Source organism: Leishmania infantum, chromosome 8 (genome assembly GCF_000002875.2).
Source record: "Leishmania infantum JPCM5 genome chromosome 8".
Lineage (NCBI taxonomy): Eukaryota > Euglenozoa > Kinetoplastea > Trypanosomatida > Trypanosomatidae > Leishmania > Leishmania infantum.
In genome coordinates this window covers 212,364-227,996 of record NC_009392.2, presented here as the reverse complement: position 1 = coordinate 227,996, position 15,633 = coordinate 212,364, and the positions used below count along the sequence as shown (strand labels likewise).

The following is a 15,633-nucleotide window of genomic DNA, read 5'->3' as shown; positions in this document are numbered from 1 at the left end:
CGCATGCACACATACAGGCGCGAAAGAAATCTGATCAGCAGCAAAATCGAAATAAAAAAGTAAGTAATCATCATCGTCGTCCTTGCCCTTGCCATCAGTGTCACCATGCGCTCATCCACACGAACACCCACACACAAACGTACGCGCAGCTTAGTTAGGGCACCAAAGAATAGAGTGGGAAGAACAACGACAACGAAGCCAACGAAAAGAAGCGCCGCAGCTCAGCACCAGCAACCGGCAACACGCTACGGCTGCCGTCGTAACATGGGAGAGACACGTAGAGATCTGTTCGTGTGCGCGTGCATGCATCTCTGTACAACGGAGGCGGTGATGGGCGTGCTTCGTGCTTGATACCCGCTTGCCGAGAAGCATTAAAAAAAAGATCATAGGTGGCAGAACCAGCTACAACCACAGCGCGAGGGGGGGGTGTGGGGAAGGGTGGGACTCACATCGGTGCGAGCACATCGCACCAAACTCCCCGCCCCTGGCCCCTCTCAAGCACCGAAGACAACTGCGGCCGTACCCCATGTCTGCTCTCTCGCCCCCTCACCACAGAAGCGGGCAGCGCACGTGTACAGAATGCGTCGGGCAAAAGGCGGTAGAAGAGACATCTTACATGTTCGCACGCGTCGGCTTCGGTGCGAGAGAAGGAAGGCGACACGAGAGCTGCGGTGGTCGTGAGCCCAGCCGTCTCTTCCTCCCTCCTCTCTGAAAAGACACAACCACAGATCACAGGATCATGGCGGCACGCTGGCGAGAGCGCTTCTCGATCTGAGCGCTGAACGTGGCCGTGCCGGCGGCCGTGACCGTGCGCGTCGCAGTGCACACGTTGCAGCGCAGCTCCAGACGACGGCCATCCTTGGTGAGCGTGGTGTCAATGCGGTGGCACGAGTTGCACTTCACGTACTCATCGAGGTACTTGATTAGCACACGATCGAAGTCCGTCTGCTTGCGGATCTCAAACTTGAGAATGAGCGCGTTGTTGCTATCGAGGTTGCCGCGGATGGACAGCTCCTTCTCAATAAAGTCCTTCACGTCCTCCATGGGGCGGTGAAAGGCGTCGCAGATGCGACCAAAGTTGGCGATAACCGTCTTCTTCTTACCCATACGCTCCAGGATGGGCACCGGCAGCTGGTTGCGCTCCGTCATGGCGCTGCCTTCATTGTTTCGGTTCAGAGCCTCGAAGAGGCGCGTCAGCATCGTGTTGTAGCGGTAGCCCTCCGCTGCCTCCTCCTCGGCGCCACTGCCGTTCGCCTCCGCCGCGGCGGCCGAGCTCGTCGTCGCCACGTCGAGGAAGCGCTCCACACGCTGGTTCTGCTGCTGCTGCATCGTCGACTCCACTTGCTGCTCTTTCTGCGCCATCAGCTCCTCAATCGCCGGGCGGCTTGCGCGATTCATTATGTCGAGCAGCGCGGCATACGTCAGCGCGTCGTAGTCGATCGCCTCCATTTCTTCAGAGAACTCGTTGGACGGCGCCGCGGCCGCGGCCGAGGACGGGGCATCCTCGTTCGAGCCGCCCTCCGAGTTCGTCGTCTCCGCCGAGACCGCGGACGGCGCCGTCACCTGGGTTGCCGTCGGGTCGGCGTGCAGCGTCATGCTCGGCGCGCTCACCACAGCCGCGGCAGGCGCCTTCGCGCGCACGCGGGCTGGAGGCGCTGCCGCCGTCGTCTCCTGCACCGTCGTGGTCGTCTGCTGCTGCTCATCCTCGCTGCTGCTCTCGTCGCTGTCGGCGTTGCGACGACGCTGGCGGCCGACTTCACGTATCATCCGCGCTCTTGTTGTGTTCCTTTTTTTTTTCGTAGAAGAGGACGTAAGGGGGAGAGGGGGAGGGCGCGCGGGGCTCTCTGTGCCTGGCTGTCTGTCTCTTGCGCTTGCGTGGGGCTGTGATAAGAAAGCGACCGAGTTTGAGGACTTCACGTTCTTTATGTAGCGTGTACTGTTGGCGGCCACGCATGGGCGACCGAGTATGGAGAGAAGGGGAGGGAACAGAAAAAGGGGACGGGGCCATGAGGGCGATGAGAGGGCAGAAGGAGTTCAGTGAGTGCAGCTCTGCTGCGAGACAGGGCGGGGGACAGAGGTGCACAGAGGCCTGCCGCCCTATCTGCGCCATAGAATGCGCATGGACAGTCTCGCCCGCAACGCAATGGCCACCGCATCCCATTTAAACGCACCGATCGTCTTGGCAGCCTGCACTGGCTGGTGTTGCTCACACACTCCTCCTTTCCCTGAGGGGCGCGCCATAGGCGGTGCGCACGTGAGCGATAATGGCGGAGAAGGGGGTGCAATAGATGACGATGAGAGGGTGGGGGTGGCGAGCGCCTGACCATGAGAACGACAAGCAGCCCACGACGACCCCATACAAGAGAGAGAGGAGGAAAAGAAGAAAGGCGGCGAGAGCCACACAATAGGGTAAGCGGTGGAGAGAAGTGTGGGTGGGGGTCGGGACCACCCAAGGCGAAGAGTGAAGACGCGGGCGAGCACGGACGCACACCGACACACGCTCACACACAGAGAAGCTCAGAGAGACAATGATAGGCGAGACGGGTGGTCATTGATACCAAGGCAGGAAGGAAGGAAGGAAAGGGGGTGGCCGATGGGCCAGTGAGAGCACAGAGGGTGAGAGGGGAGGGCAGACGCCATCAACCATACCAAACACCCGTAGAGAACGCTCATGAGCCACGACGACACCAACGAAAGAAACAAAAACAACAAAAAAGCCGCGATGGATAAGCAAAGAACGACGCGGCGCTATCCACCTATCCACATACGCGGGGAAGGATGACGTGATCGGTTGCCGGAGACGCACGACAGGCGAAGCGGGAGCGGGGACGTGCGCAGTAAAAAAAAATGCCTTGCGCGTTCGCCGGCAGAGAAAAACGGACACGTCGTCACATAAACGAAAGAGGCGGAGAGGAGAGGTTTGGAGGGGGGCCAGAAAAGGAGACGCCGACGCAGGCATTCCAGCTCTCTACAACTGCACGCAAACACAAATACACATAACACGGACAACGAAAAGGAATAAGAGATCAGATCGGAAGACGTTTTGTGGTTTCGCCATTCCTATTGTGGATTCAGTCTGCCTCTTCCCATTTTCCGACATCAACAACATGAGCTTGCCACCCTACCACTGGCACTGCCACAGGCCCCCACCGGCGTGGGGCAACGCACACCTAAAATAATAATAAGTGCATAAGCACCCCCCCCCCCCCCCCCACATGCACAGACGGGGGGTGGGTGGGTGGAAAGAGATGCGCCCGTGGAGGCATTTGAAGGAAGCAATAGGACAAGAGCAATCACCACCACCACCTCAAAAAAAAACGAAAGGCGAACAAGAACACCGAGGAGGGGGAGGGGGCAGAAGAGTTGGGGTGGGGGGGGTGGGGGTGGGGGCTCAGCCACGCCGATGCAAAGCCCCGGGCATGACGCGCTGAAAGCGGATGACGTGAGAAGAACACACCGGGGGGGGATAGGGGAACGCAGCTTCGCAAGGAGGGGCCCTGGCCGCATCCAGGGCGGCTCTCCGACGCGAGCGCTCAGCTCCCCATCGACGCGCCCTTTTCGCACCACTTTTACGGCCGGTACACGCTGACGTACCCAGGTGTCCCCTTCGGGCTCAGGACCACTTGCCACAGCTGAAGGTCACGTGCCTCGAAGGCGCCAGCGCTGCTGCTCAGGTAGTAGTAGAACATGCGAAAAAACGCATCCGCGCCGGGCTTCGTGCTCTCGGCCGACTTGTTCCAGTGAACGAGAAAGTTCGAGCGCCAGGCAAGCAGCGTCAAGCCATAGAAGAAGCCGAAGTTATGCAGGTCCTCCATGACAAAATACGCCTCGATGCCCTTGCCAATACTCGAAATGCTCGGCAGACAGCCGCCTGGAAAAATGTACTTGAGGTACCACTGATCGGCGCTGCTCATGGTCGTCTTGCTGCCGATGGTGTGCAGCAACAGAACCGCTTCCGGGTCGTCGTCGCGCAGTAGACGGCGCATGTGCTTGAAAAAGGTCTTGTAGTTCTTGGGGCCAACGTGCTCGAACATGCCGACGCTCACGATGCGGTCAAACTTGCGGTCGAAGGTGGCGTCGCGGTAGTCGCGGTTGAGGATAGTCACGTTCGGGTCGTCCTTCACCAAACGCGCGGCACCCTCGCGCTGCTCCTCGGAGATCGTGATGCCTGTCACCTTCACGCTGTACTTCTCGCTCAGAAACGCCGCCAGAGCGCCCCACCCACAGCCGCAATCAAGCACCTCCATCCCTGGACGCAGGCGCAGCTTCTCGCCAATCATGTGCAGCTTTAGCTCCTGCGCCTCGTCCAGCGTCTCCACCGGCTTAATCATGTGGTCTTCGGCGGAGCCGACGTGCTTCTCCCAATACGCGCAGCTGTATTGCATGCGCGGCCCCAGCATGTTTCGAAAGAACTCGTTGCCGATGTCGTAGTGCTGCATACCCACCCTGCGACTCTTCGACTTGGTTTGCGGGTTGTGCACCTTGGCGCGGATGATGTTGAGCATGTCTTTGGCGTTATTTGGAAAGTAGTACTCGATCCCACTCTGCAGAATGCGCTTGAAGAAGTCGTCCAGGGCATAGAAGTCGCGGGTGTCCCACCAACCCTCCATGTAGGCCTCACCGAGGCCAAGACTGCCCTTGCGGATAACGCGGCGGAACAGCATCGGGTTGTGCACGACCATGTCGTATGGCTTATCGCCGCCAATGGTAATGCCACAAGCACTCAGGATCTTCTGGGCGATGCGCAAGTACTTGGCCTCCCTCTTCTCCAGCTTCGCGTACTCCGCCTTGCTCATGCTGAACAGGCTTCCGTTGCCGTGCGGGCCACCGTAGTTGACTACGCGGCTCGTGCTGCCGCCCATGCCGTGGTCGTCACCCTTCATGGCGGCGGCGATGACCTCGTAGCGGTTCTCGCTGCTGGGTAAGTCGCTGGGGCACTTCGACAGCCTCTGCACGGATTCGTACGATTCACGCGACAAGAGCGCCGCCGCTGCCGCTTCCTTCGATTCGGAGTCCTCGTGTGGCCGGTTTTCCATGCTTGGCCGGAGCAACGAAGAACAAGAGACGAGAGAAGAAAGATCGACGCGCAACAACAACGCAGTCGGAGAGGCGACCGACGGACCGAGAGAGGGGGCCGCTCGCGCGCGAAGAGCGAGGGTGGAGGGTGAGAGACGCGCACAGACGCAAACAAGCCACGAAACGAAACAATGAAGGAAAACGAAGACTCGCAAAGAACACACGGACGAGGACGACCACCGTGCACTGAGCGCTGCCACCGGTGCCTTTGGCGCGGTGGTGGTGGTGGTGGTGTGTGTGCGTGGGAGGGGGGAGAAGGTAAGGAAGGAGTAGCGAAGGGGAGGCTGTGGTGGCGTGGAGGAGCGGCGTGATGTGCTGTGGACTTCGAGGACGCCAAACAATGAAAAACGAAAGCGCGAGTGAATGCTAGCTGTTGTTAGTTTTCAGTCGACACTGCATCCCTGCGTCTACGTGTACCCGTGTGTGCCTGGCTGCCGTGCCGATGCCTCTGCGTACGTATTGGGAGAGGGGGCGGGTGGGTGGCGATCGAGAGAATCTGCACTGGTGGCACGCACGCTCACTCCACTTAACACGTCCACGAAACAAGGAAAACCGCACAACGGCGACACCACCCAAGACAAAAAGAATACCCGACAGAGGGAGGAAACGTCGGGGCAGACAGACAGCCAGAGCGGGTGCGTGGGTGCCTGCCTGCCTGCCACAGAGATGCGGAGCCCCTCCCTGTCCGTTTCCCTGGACGCCTGGTTCACCTGGTCGTCTCCTGTCTGCCCTCGTAACAAGAACAGAAAGAAGCTGAGGTGGCGTGGTCGGGCGTGACGGGGCGCGTGTGGCTGCTTCTACGGATGCCTTGCGCTGCTGCTCTTGTGGTGATCGCTTGCCTTGACGTTGCGTAGTGGGTCCTGTTCGCTGGCAACGGTGGTAGGGCGATGCGAAAAGGTGGCTGGGGGTGAGAGCAAGGACGAGGAGGCTGTGGTGGTGGTGGTGGTGTCCGTAAGAAATGACGATGAATGGTCTGCACTCAGCGACTCCGTTAGAGACGCAAGCCCGCATACACAGAAAACAGAGGGAGAGAGAGGGAGACGAAAGACATGGGAGGGGCAGGCGCAGATAACGGACAAGGTGTGCAATCGCGGCGGTTGAAGTCGCAGTGATGAGGACGTGAACGCATGGGCATGCGAGTGTGTGTGTGTGTGTGTGTGTGTGTGCGTTCGAGGGGGTGTGGAGAAGAAGCTGACGGCAATTCCCGCATCTCTGTGCGATGCGCCACAGAGACGTTGAGAGACAGCGTACGAGCGGGTTTCTCGCATACCGACAACAACGGGAGATTCATTTCGCACGAGCATGCCCATTCTCCGCCGTTGATCGTGAGTTGCACGCTCCTCTACCCTCCCCCGCTGGCACTGCCACAGGCCCCCACCAGCGTGGTGCAATGCAGCCGCGGACACACACACACGCACATACGTAGACACGTGCTACAGCGCATGCGCCAGCCCAGTCATCGGAGCACGGCCCCTGCCCTACACCCCCCCCACCCTGCACCGCGCACGCTGCCTCCCAGCCGCTCCCATCATGCCGGTCGCCACGTCGTGCACCTCTCAGGTGCGGCTGAGTTACGCTCGGGGAGCGGTGACGCTTCGCCCATCATGTGGGTGGCAAAGACGTGTTCACCGTCGCCGGTCGCTCCGACGCCACGCCATCCGGGACGCGACCGCCGACATCAGCAGCGATGAGTCGCTCTGACTTCCCCTACGTCGCAGGCGCTTGGCCCCGTCGCCACCAGAGGTGGTGCGGCACTTGGCAGGGGTGCGGTGAGGGCGGGTGGGGGCTGCCTCACGCGCTCACACAGGGTGGGGTGTGCCCCTCGCGCCATGAGGGAGCGACGGAGTTTAGGTGTTACTGTTCTTCTAACGTGTTGAATCCGCCACCACAAAGTAGACGCACGACACACACACACACACAGAAAAGGGGAGGGCGAGAAGGGGATCGGGTGCCAGTGGCACTTTTTCAGTGAGCGTGAACGCACCACACGAGCGCACCCAAATCGGCGGCGGAAAACAACAGAATATAGAAAAGGAGGTGGCGTGCACCCGACAAGCACACCCCGACACCGACGCCGACACCTACACAGATGCACCGAGACCATGCGCGCGCGGAGAAGGCGCCGGCACGCATCTGCAGACGTATATGAAGGGCGGGAGCTGAAGATGATTGCATCCATGTGGGGTCATCACCGCACACGCAACAAAAAGCAACGAAGCAGGGCATCAGCAGCCCGCGGGCGCGCCCAAGAATGGACGCGCCCTGCCGCCCCTCCTTTGTCGAGAGAGCCACTGAAAAAGAGGGAGATCAGAGGAAGGCGGGTCGGTGGTTGCACGGCCGCTCCAAGCGCGACTTGCTCGTCGTTTTCAACGCGATGCACATCGAGTACGGCGCCGTACTCATCTGTTTCGTCGATAAAGAGAGAGGTGTGTATATATAAATATGTGTGTGTGTGTGCGTGTGTGCAGGCGTCAGCTCGCCATCCCGGGCGGCGGCGGCGGCCGCAGGGCCCTGTCCTCGTCGCGAATCTCCACCTTGAAGCCCTCCGAGGTCTTTTGGTCCTTCCAGTGGTGCGACCCCGACGTGGGCCCGAGCCCTTGCCGATGCAAGTGCTCTCTGCCCGGCTGCACATCAGTGAAGTTCTGGAACTGCATGCGGGACTGCTCCGGGTCGTACACCTCCTCCATGTACGTCTTCACGTCCTGACCCGTGTCCTTGGGTAGCGTCATCGAGTCGAACTCGTACGTGCCCGTCTTTGTGAAGTTGTGATGCTTTTCCAGCACGTAGATGGAGCGCCGACACTCTTCAATGCACTCGTCAATCAGCAGTTTCTCCGTCGCCATAGCGCGACGGCGAAAACACATGCGGGCGTAGGCGATCATGCTGCGGCGTCGGACGCTCTTATAGTTCATCAAGCCTTTCAGCACGTTGCGGTAGAGAAGCAACACGAGGGACTTGTGCTCTGGCGTCGGCGTGAATTCCCAGCTCGCACGCTTTCGGTTCGGGTCGTGGGGGTTGCGCGGCATGTTCTGCTCGTCGAAGTGGAGCAGATACTCCTGCGAGGCTTGCTTCTGTGCCGCCTCACGCGCGCGGGCGGCGCGGTGGATCTCGAGGTCGTACGAGAGGGGACGCCGGTTCGGCCCGGACAAGTGCGCTGCACGCTCTATCAAGATGTCGTCTATCGGCTGCTTTGGCACGGTGGACCCTGGAGCGGCACCGCCGCCGGCCTGGAAGGCTTGCCCATTGCCGACGCCACGTCTGACGGTGCCGTTCAGAGCAGCTTGCCGATAACTGGCGGTGCTCGTGCCTTTGCCATCCAGCGCCTCGGAGGCCTCGTTAGCCATGGGCTGACCCACATCGCCGCCACCGAGGCCCATCGCGCCCTCGCTGATGAAGGTGTTCTTTGCCTTTGTGCGCCACGTCGCGGCCGCGCTGCCGCGGTGTCCACTGCTCTGACGCAGCCACGAGAAGAAGAAGAGAGGGCGAGAGGCCTGCAGCGGCGCACAGCGCGGAGGGGTGATGCGCAGCATGTCAAGGCGACGGTGATGGCGCGGCGGTATCGGTTCGCCGGTGCTGTACGCCGCCCCCTTCTTCTTTGCTCGTTCTGTCCACGCCTCTCGCGCTCTCCTGTTGTTCTGAACGGAAGCGCGACCACCACGTCATGCATGTGACACGTGCGTGCCTGCGTGGGGCGGAGGGGCGCGGAGTGCGGAAGGAGCAGCAGAAACGCCCTTGGGAGTGGTGTGTGTGTGCGTGTGTGTGCATATATCTGTATGTATGTGTGCATGTGTGTTAGAAGAGCAGCGAGCAGGAGGGTGCACGGAGTGGATGAGGATTCGAAAAGGGAAAAAAAAGAAAAAAAAACAGCATTCCAGCCATGGAGAGCCAAGCGGGGAAGTGCGCATCACGGCACACACTCGCACGCACATGCACCGCCGCGAGTATCGGGTAAGCGCCTCTTTGCATGTTTCGGGCGGGGCGAGGGGGGAGGGAGGGGCTCTGTTTTCTTTCTTTTGGATTGCTGTTGTGCTGTGCAAGGCTCATTGGTGAGGTCCTGCGTGTGTCGCCCGCGCCCCGCACCGAGACAGACACACGCCCACGCACGCATGCTAGAGATCGAGCACGTTGCTGAAGAATGGGCTGCTGAGGTCAAAGCAGATGTCGCCGTCTGCGACGCAGAAGCACCGCGCCGCCTGCGCCGCCGTCGGCCTCTTGGCCGGATCGACGACAAGCAGCGACACGACAAAACTCGCGAAGGCCAGGGAGTACTTGTGCGCGATGATGTCTTTCAGCATGCGCGAGGCAAACCCGTCCCGCTTCGCCTCCTGAGACATGATCCGAACGTCCTCGGCAACGAGACGGCACGTGGCGAGTGCGTACAGCACACAGCCGAGACTCCACACGTCACTAGCCGTGCACGTGTCGCCCTTCCAGCTCTCTGGTGCGATGTACGGGCGGGTGCCACCGCCGCGGCTGCCGTGCGAGCGGCCGTGGGTGTCTTGTAGGATTGCAAGACCAAAATCGATGAGAACAATGGGCACCACAGCGCGCGTGATTCGGATCGGCGGCAGCGACGTCAAAGAACTGGCGGCGGCATCGATGACTGCGGCCGGGGTTGTGAAGGGCGGCGTCATCGGAGACACAGAGGACTTGCCCAAGGCATCGTCCTTGCCACCGCAGTGCACGGTGTTGTTAGTGCTCGCCAAAACGGCGGAGAGAGGCAGGTCGAGGTAGTCGATGAGCTCGCCTTTGATTAGGATGTTCTCGGGCTTCAAGTCACGGTGAACGATGGGCGGGTTCTGCTGATGCATGTGATCGAGCACCGAGGCAAGCTGATACGCGATGGAGAGCAGCTGCGCCTCGGTGAGGGGGTTTTCACTTGTGGGATCGACCGCAACAGAGGCTGCTCGCTGGGTATCGAAGTCGGTGGCGCGCTCGTCACCATCGGTGCCGCCGGCGGTATGGCTTCCAGAGGTGTTACCACGACCGCCGACTCCGGCCGAGAGCGCCGGGTGGAGGTCCGTTCGGCTCATAGCCACCTTCACCGTCCAGGTGGCATCTGCGGCGGCCGCCAGCAGTGACAAGGCGGCCGCTGCTGACCCCGCTGCCCCACCATGCGTGAGCGATAAGGGGCGAAGAGAAAGCGGTGAGGTCGACTCCCCTGCCTCCGCCCCCGTGCCACCGCCGTCGCGCTCGGTCGCGTTCTTCGTGGGGGCTTGCGGTTGCTGAGCAGAGCTTCGCTCGGACGTACACGTCCTGCTTTGCGTCGTCGCTGTTGCCGGTGACGTGATGGGCTGCAAGATGCCCACGCTCATCAAACTGCTGCGTGCCAGTGCCTGCGACTGGGACTGCTTCTGGCGGTGGCGCCGCATCTCCAGTTCATGCTGGGCGCGCAGCGCGTACCGGCAGAGGTCGCCCATAGGGTGGTGCTCCATTACGAGGCACAGATAGCCGGTGTCACAGACATCTTGCAGGTGACTGCTGCTGCTGTTCGTATGTGTCGTCTTGCTGCTCTTGCCGTCGTTTATGTTACTCTCCCCGGCGCAGGCGGCTGTGGGGGTTTTCGCACCGATTCTGGGCGACAAGCCCGTCAGCGCGGCAACGGCAGCAGCGGACGCCGCGCTCGCCGGGGACGCGCCCGCGTTGTACGCGTTCCACAGGTTCGGGCTCCCAGCGTTGGTGTACCGCACTTCAGACGGTGCCGCGCCAGTTAATCCGACGTTGCTGTAGCCGCGCTGCCGCTTCCTGTCGGCATCATCGCCGGCGTAGGAGTTCGATCGGGGATGCCGCGGCGATGGTGGCTGCACGCCAGTGCGGAGCACGTGCGTTGTCGTGGCGGTCGCGGGGTCGGCGGTCATGCTGGGGCCGGCGATAAGAACACCAAGGTTCGTGTACAGAGGCCTTGTAGGGGATGGGGCCTCATCCTGAGCCGCGGCCGCCGCGGGCGGTCGCCCCTCCCCGTACGGAGCGCGGGGTGTTGCCGCGCGCGGCACGGCGCCAGCGCCGTTAACGCGACCAACCGACCGAAGAAAGTACGCGCCACTGGTCTGGTTCGCCAGACCGGGTAGCGGAAGCAGCGGTGGTGCTTGCGTTGACACCAACCCAGCGTCTTTTGCGGGCCACGACGCGCTCACGCGGGGCTTGCCGTCATCCCAATCCTCACGCTCTCCCTGCTGACCCGCACGCGCCGTCCGAAGGACGCCACACACGCTGAGACGGCCACTGCCCACCGTCGGTGCAGCAGCAGCAGGGCAAGCCGCTGAAGGTGGTTGCGGCAGCTGCTTCTGCAGTGAAGGTGACGGTGGCGGCATGAGAGAGGAGCTTGCCATGCTAGACGTGGCCGGTGACGCTGCATTGGACTGAACCACGTTGCCGTACCGAAGCGGCGCGTACGTGTTGCGCACCACCGTCGCCGCCGCCGGGGCAGTACTCGGCAAAGACCGCGAAGCGGTGAGGCGTGCGGCCTGGGACGCGGGCATCGATGCGTCTGAGTCCTGTGAGCTGCTGTCCGCGCCCGTTACCTCGAAGCGCCGTCCTTGTCCTGCGCCCGCCTTACGCTCGTCGAAGGCGCTGACGCCGGTGCCGCTTGCGCTCAGCGTCAGTGAAGAGGAGGGGCTGCTAGATTGAGCGGGAAACCCCTTCGCCGCGGCCTGCAACGTCGTCGGGGCCGCGACATACGGCACAGTGAGGCTGTTGTAGCGTACTCCGCCACCTGGTGCGTACGACGTGCGCGGCGGCGGCACCGGTTCGCGGCCGCGGGCACGCTCTAGGTAGGGGTTCACACACTCATCAGTTGGACGAGCCACTGTCAGCCCAGTGGCACCAGCTCCCGCAGCTCCTGAGCCTACCCTCGCGGAGGCGGCGCATGGCGGCGGAGCGGGACTCCCACCGCGGTCGGCCGGCTGCCGGTGCGTCTGCCCATCTACAAGGGCGTTTGCCTGCGTCGCTGGCACCGGTGTCCACGATGCGGCGGCATGTGCAGTGACGGTGGTGGGCGACAGCACAAAGTCCTTGTACCGGATCGGGGCTTGCACTGCAGGCGCACCGGTCGCGGCGCTCTTGACGTCTGCAGATGAGACGGCAGCACGAGCAGGGGCGTACGAGGTCACAGACGACGGGATGGGCTGCGGGTGCTGCTGCTGCTGCTGGTGCGGAAGGGTGGACGTGCTGACAAGGCTACCGGCTGTGTGACGCAGGTTCACGGCCGCCGACGGCGACGGCGACGAGGACGTGAGCGAGGCGGAAGCGGCGGCGAACGGTGGAGGAGATGCGGTTTCTGACAGCGACCCGACGTCTGGTCTTTCAGCGATGCGCCGCACCGGAGCGGGCGCAGTGCTGCCGTTTGCCGTCTCTGGTCCCACGACTGCCAGTGCTCCGCCGGCTGCGGCGGTCGGAAAGGCGGAGTACAGGTGGTGCGAGGTGGGGCTTTCCCCACCTGTCGCACAGGTCCGGCTCTGCGGCCGCAACACCGAGGCGGCACCATTGCCAGTGCCTGCGTAGCTCACGCTGTTGTTGCTGCAGATGCTGCAGCTTCTCGGCGCAGAAGCCATTCCGTTTAACGGTGGGTGCATGTACGGCGGCGGCACGAAGATGCGGTGGATCGGCTGGATGGGCTCTTCGTCCGCACCGCTGGAGCTGGTGGCACCGGAGCGCGCATCGCTGCCTTTGCAGCTGTGCATTTCATCGGCGTCGGCATCACCGCACAGTTCTGTCCGCCGCTCCTCTCTGCCCGCCTCGATATCAGCATGACCGTCGTCCGCCCCGTCCGAGCCGCGGCCCTCCGACGACGCCCTGCGCGACTGCAAGGCTGGCTTGGCCCTTTCTCCCGTCGCGCTCTGCCCTTGTTCCGCTCTTCTCCTGCTGTCACTGCCGCTGTGAACACCATCGCCGCCATCGTAGTCCTCAAGGGTGCCAGGCTCATGACTGGCTTCGCTGCTTCGACTCACTGTAGCGTTGCGCGTCGTCGATGGAAAGCAGGGGTGCATCGATGCCGCGGTGGTGGTCGTGCTGTGCGCGGCGCAGCACCTCGCCGAAGCATTGACTGGGGCGGTGGCGTCGCTCTCGTCATGTACGACCGCATCTGGCACGTCGATCGCGTGACAGCACAAGTGGGGCTGGTCGGCGTGCGCCTCGTCACGAGGTGGGGACAATGAACCGGTGGCGGCAGCACGAGCCGCCGACGCTGTGGTCGATGAATGATGAGCAGACTGCGAAGGTACGTGCCCGCACCCTTGTGCACCTCCACCGGCGGCTGCGCACAGCTGCGCCGGTACGTAGCTGCTTCCAGCAAGCGCAGAAGAGGACGAGGCGGTGGCCGGCGCTGTCGACGCCGAAGCGGCGGCGCTGAGGGTAGGATGGACGCTGCTGCTACTTTGACTCGTGTGCTGCACGCTGTGCGGAAGCGGACGTGGGCAGCACACGGAGGACGCGCGCATGGACAGTTTGCCTGGCTGCTGTGGCTGCTGGTGCTCACTGTAGGCACTCTCTCCATTTTCCACATCGCTGGCATGATCAACGTTGACCATGCAGGCACCACAGGCTACTCCTTCGACGGATGGGCGCACGCGCGGACGGCTGCCGCGCCAGCGCCCCTCGCTATACCTGTCTCTGTCCACGCAGCTGAAATCCACGTGACCATCGTCAGCCTCGCTGTGCGCTGCTGCGCGGGACTCGGTGGAGCTTTCCATCGCCGCCTTCGTCAACGCAGCGTCGTTGAGTCCCTTGAGCCGCCCCGCGACCGACGTGGTGTACGTGCTCGCCGGAGCGGCAGAGGCCGGCGCCAACGCCGGCGTTGCAATCGCGGAGGGTGCGAGGGCGGCGGCGGGTGCTGCCGGCGCGCTTGGTGGGACACCAGGAAACGACCGCAAGCCCTGCTGACCAGACGCTTGCTCTTTACATGCGGAGTTCGTCGCGGCTGCGGTAGGAGAGCCGGCGACGGTGGGCGACGGCGATGCACGTTGGAACTGGTAGCTCATAAACATGTCCACAATACGGATCACCTGCGGGTGCCCTTGTAGGCTGTAGATCACTTCGCACTCGCGCAGCGCCGCCAGTCGCTCGCGGTCGCCCTTGCACAAGATGTACTTGAGCGCGTACTGCTTGCCCGTCGTCTTGTGCTGCACCAGATAGACAGAGGAGAAGGCGCCTATGCCAATGCGCTGCAGGAGGCGGTAGCGCGAGTTGTGCGTCGTGTTGTACACCACCATGTCCTTCTCGGTGGTCGTGGTAAAGACTGGCAGCTGAGAATTGCCGCTGGGTGGGGTGGCGCCGTGATCGGCGGTGGCAGGTGCGGCCGACGACCCAGGCGCAGCGGCCGGGTGCGACGCGGGTGCTGGGGAGGCCGACGCCGGCGCGACGGCAGCTTCGTCACACTTGCGCGCCGCGCCGCTCCGGCTCAGTGAGCCGTTGCTGTGCCAGGTGGGCTGCGGCCCTGAACGGAAGGCGCCCCTCGAGTTCTCGTCCGCGGCCAACGCGTCGGGGACGGCACGACGCCCAGCGTGGCGCTGCTGCTGTGGTGAGCTGCGCAATGCTGGCTGATTTTCGGGAGTGGGCACTGCTGAGCTCCCTGCCTGACAGCTTCTCGACCGGCGTCGCGGCGCCGCCGCAGCTCCATGGCTGCTAGCGTCCGCGGTGGGGGGCGTGGAGGAGACACCGAGAAGAATGCTGAGTGCTTCGAAGACGGCCAAGGTTGTGCGTCGACCAGGCTGCTGGTGCTGGCGACTAGCACTGCGGCGATGACGACCAGCTCCGCCGCCGCGGCCACGTACGTGATGCAGTAGGGGTTCCCGCTCATCGGCATATTCCACAAGCTGTGTGCGGCTGTCACCGTTGTCGGTGTGCAAGGCTGCTTCGTCGTCGTCGTCGACGATGCCGACACTAATGTACGCCGCGGCCTCACCAGCACTCAGGTTGTTGCTAAGAATGTCCTGGCCCCTTGCACCTTCCGCTGCTGCTACAGCTGCCGCGAACCGCTTGAGGAGGCGAACACCAACGATCAGCAGCACAATTGTGACGACCAGCAGCGTGCAGGCGACAGTCAGAAGCACGAGAGAGACATCTCTGCCAGAGTTGGTGAGCGCATGCGCGGCACCGTGGCCACCACGGCCACCATTCGTCCAGGTGTGTGCCGCCGCGCCGCTGTTCGTCACGCTTGCGGCATGCACTGTCGACATCGCCGCGGCGGCGGCGGCAACACCCACGGTGCGCATTGAAGGTGCCGAGGATGGGGACGGCGAAGCCGCATACGCATAGGGGTTCGTCAGCGGTGGCGCAGCGAAGGAGTAAGCGGATACGTTCACGGCGGCGGCGGTGCTGTTGGTCCGCGTGCCCCTTCTTACGGCGTTGCGAATGGGTGTGTGCTGCGCCGCCGGGGAACGGATACGCGTGATGTGAAACGTGCTAGCGCAAAGGAGAGGAGGGAGATGATGATGATGCGCGGCGGCGCGCATGCGTGGGCCGTAGCACCTGCCTGGGTAAGGAAAAAGCTGAGGGCCGGGGTTGATCGACGGTTGCCGGATTCGGTTGCTTGCGGGCCCGTGGGACGTGTGTGTGTGTGTG

General features: G+C 62.8%; 4 protein-coding genes across 4 annotated transcripts; all 4 read right to left on the bottom strand.

Moving 5' to 3' along the window:
• Positions 1-729: 729 nt before the first annotated feature.
• On the bottom strand, positions 730-1,767 carry LINJ_08_0570 (translation initiation factor-like protein; the record flags this gene model as incomplete). Its single annotated transcript, XM_001463358.1, has 1 exon — positions 730-1,767. One exon carries the CDS (start codon positions 1,765-1,767, stop codon positions 730-732), a length of 1,038 nt encoding a protein of 345 aa, XP_001463395.1.
• A 1,802-nt stretch (positions 1,768-3,569) lies between these two features.
• LINJ_08_0560 (cyclopropane-fatty-acyl-phospholipid syntahse) lies at positions 3,570-5,036 on the bottom strand (the record flags this gene model as incomplete). The annotated part of the gene is made up of 1 exon (XM_001463357.1): positions 3,570-5,036. One exon carries the CDS (start codon positions 5,034-5,036, stop codon positions 3,570-3,572), a length of 1,467 nt encoding a protein of 488 aa, XP_001463394.1.
• A 2,511-nt stretch (positions 5,037-7,547) lies between these two features.
• LINJ_08_0550 (conserved hypothetical protein) lies at positions 7,548-8,606 on the bottom strand (the record flags this gene model as incomplete). The annotated part of the gene is made up of 1 exon (XM_001463356.1): positions 7,548-8,606. One exon carries the CDS (start codon positions 8,604-8,606, stop codon positions 7,548-7,550), a length of 1,059 nt encoding a protein of 352 aa, XP_001463393.1.
• Positions 8,607-9,185: 579 nt separating this feature from the next.
• Positions 9,186-15,524, bottom strand: LINJ_08_0540 (putative protein kinase; the record flags this gene model as incomplete). Its single annotated transcript, XM_001463355.1, has 1 exon — positions 9,186-15,524. One exon carries the CDS (start codon positions 15,522-15,524, stop codon positions 9,186-9,188), a length of 6,339 nt encoding a protein of 2,112 aa, XP_001463392.1.
• Between the last annotated feature and the right edge of the window lie 109 nt (positions 15,525-15,633).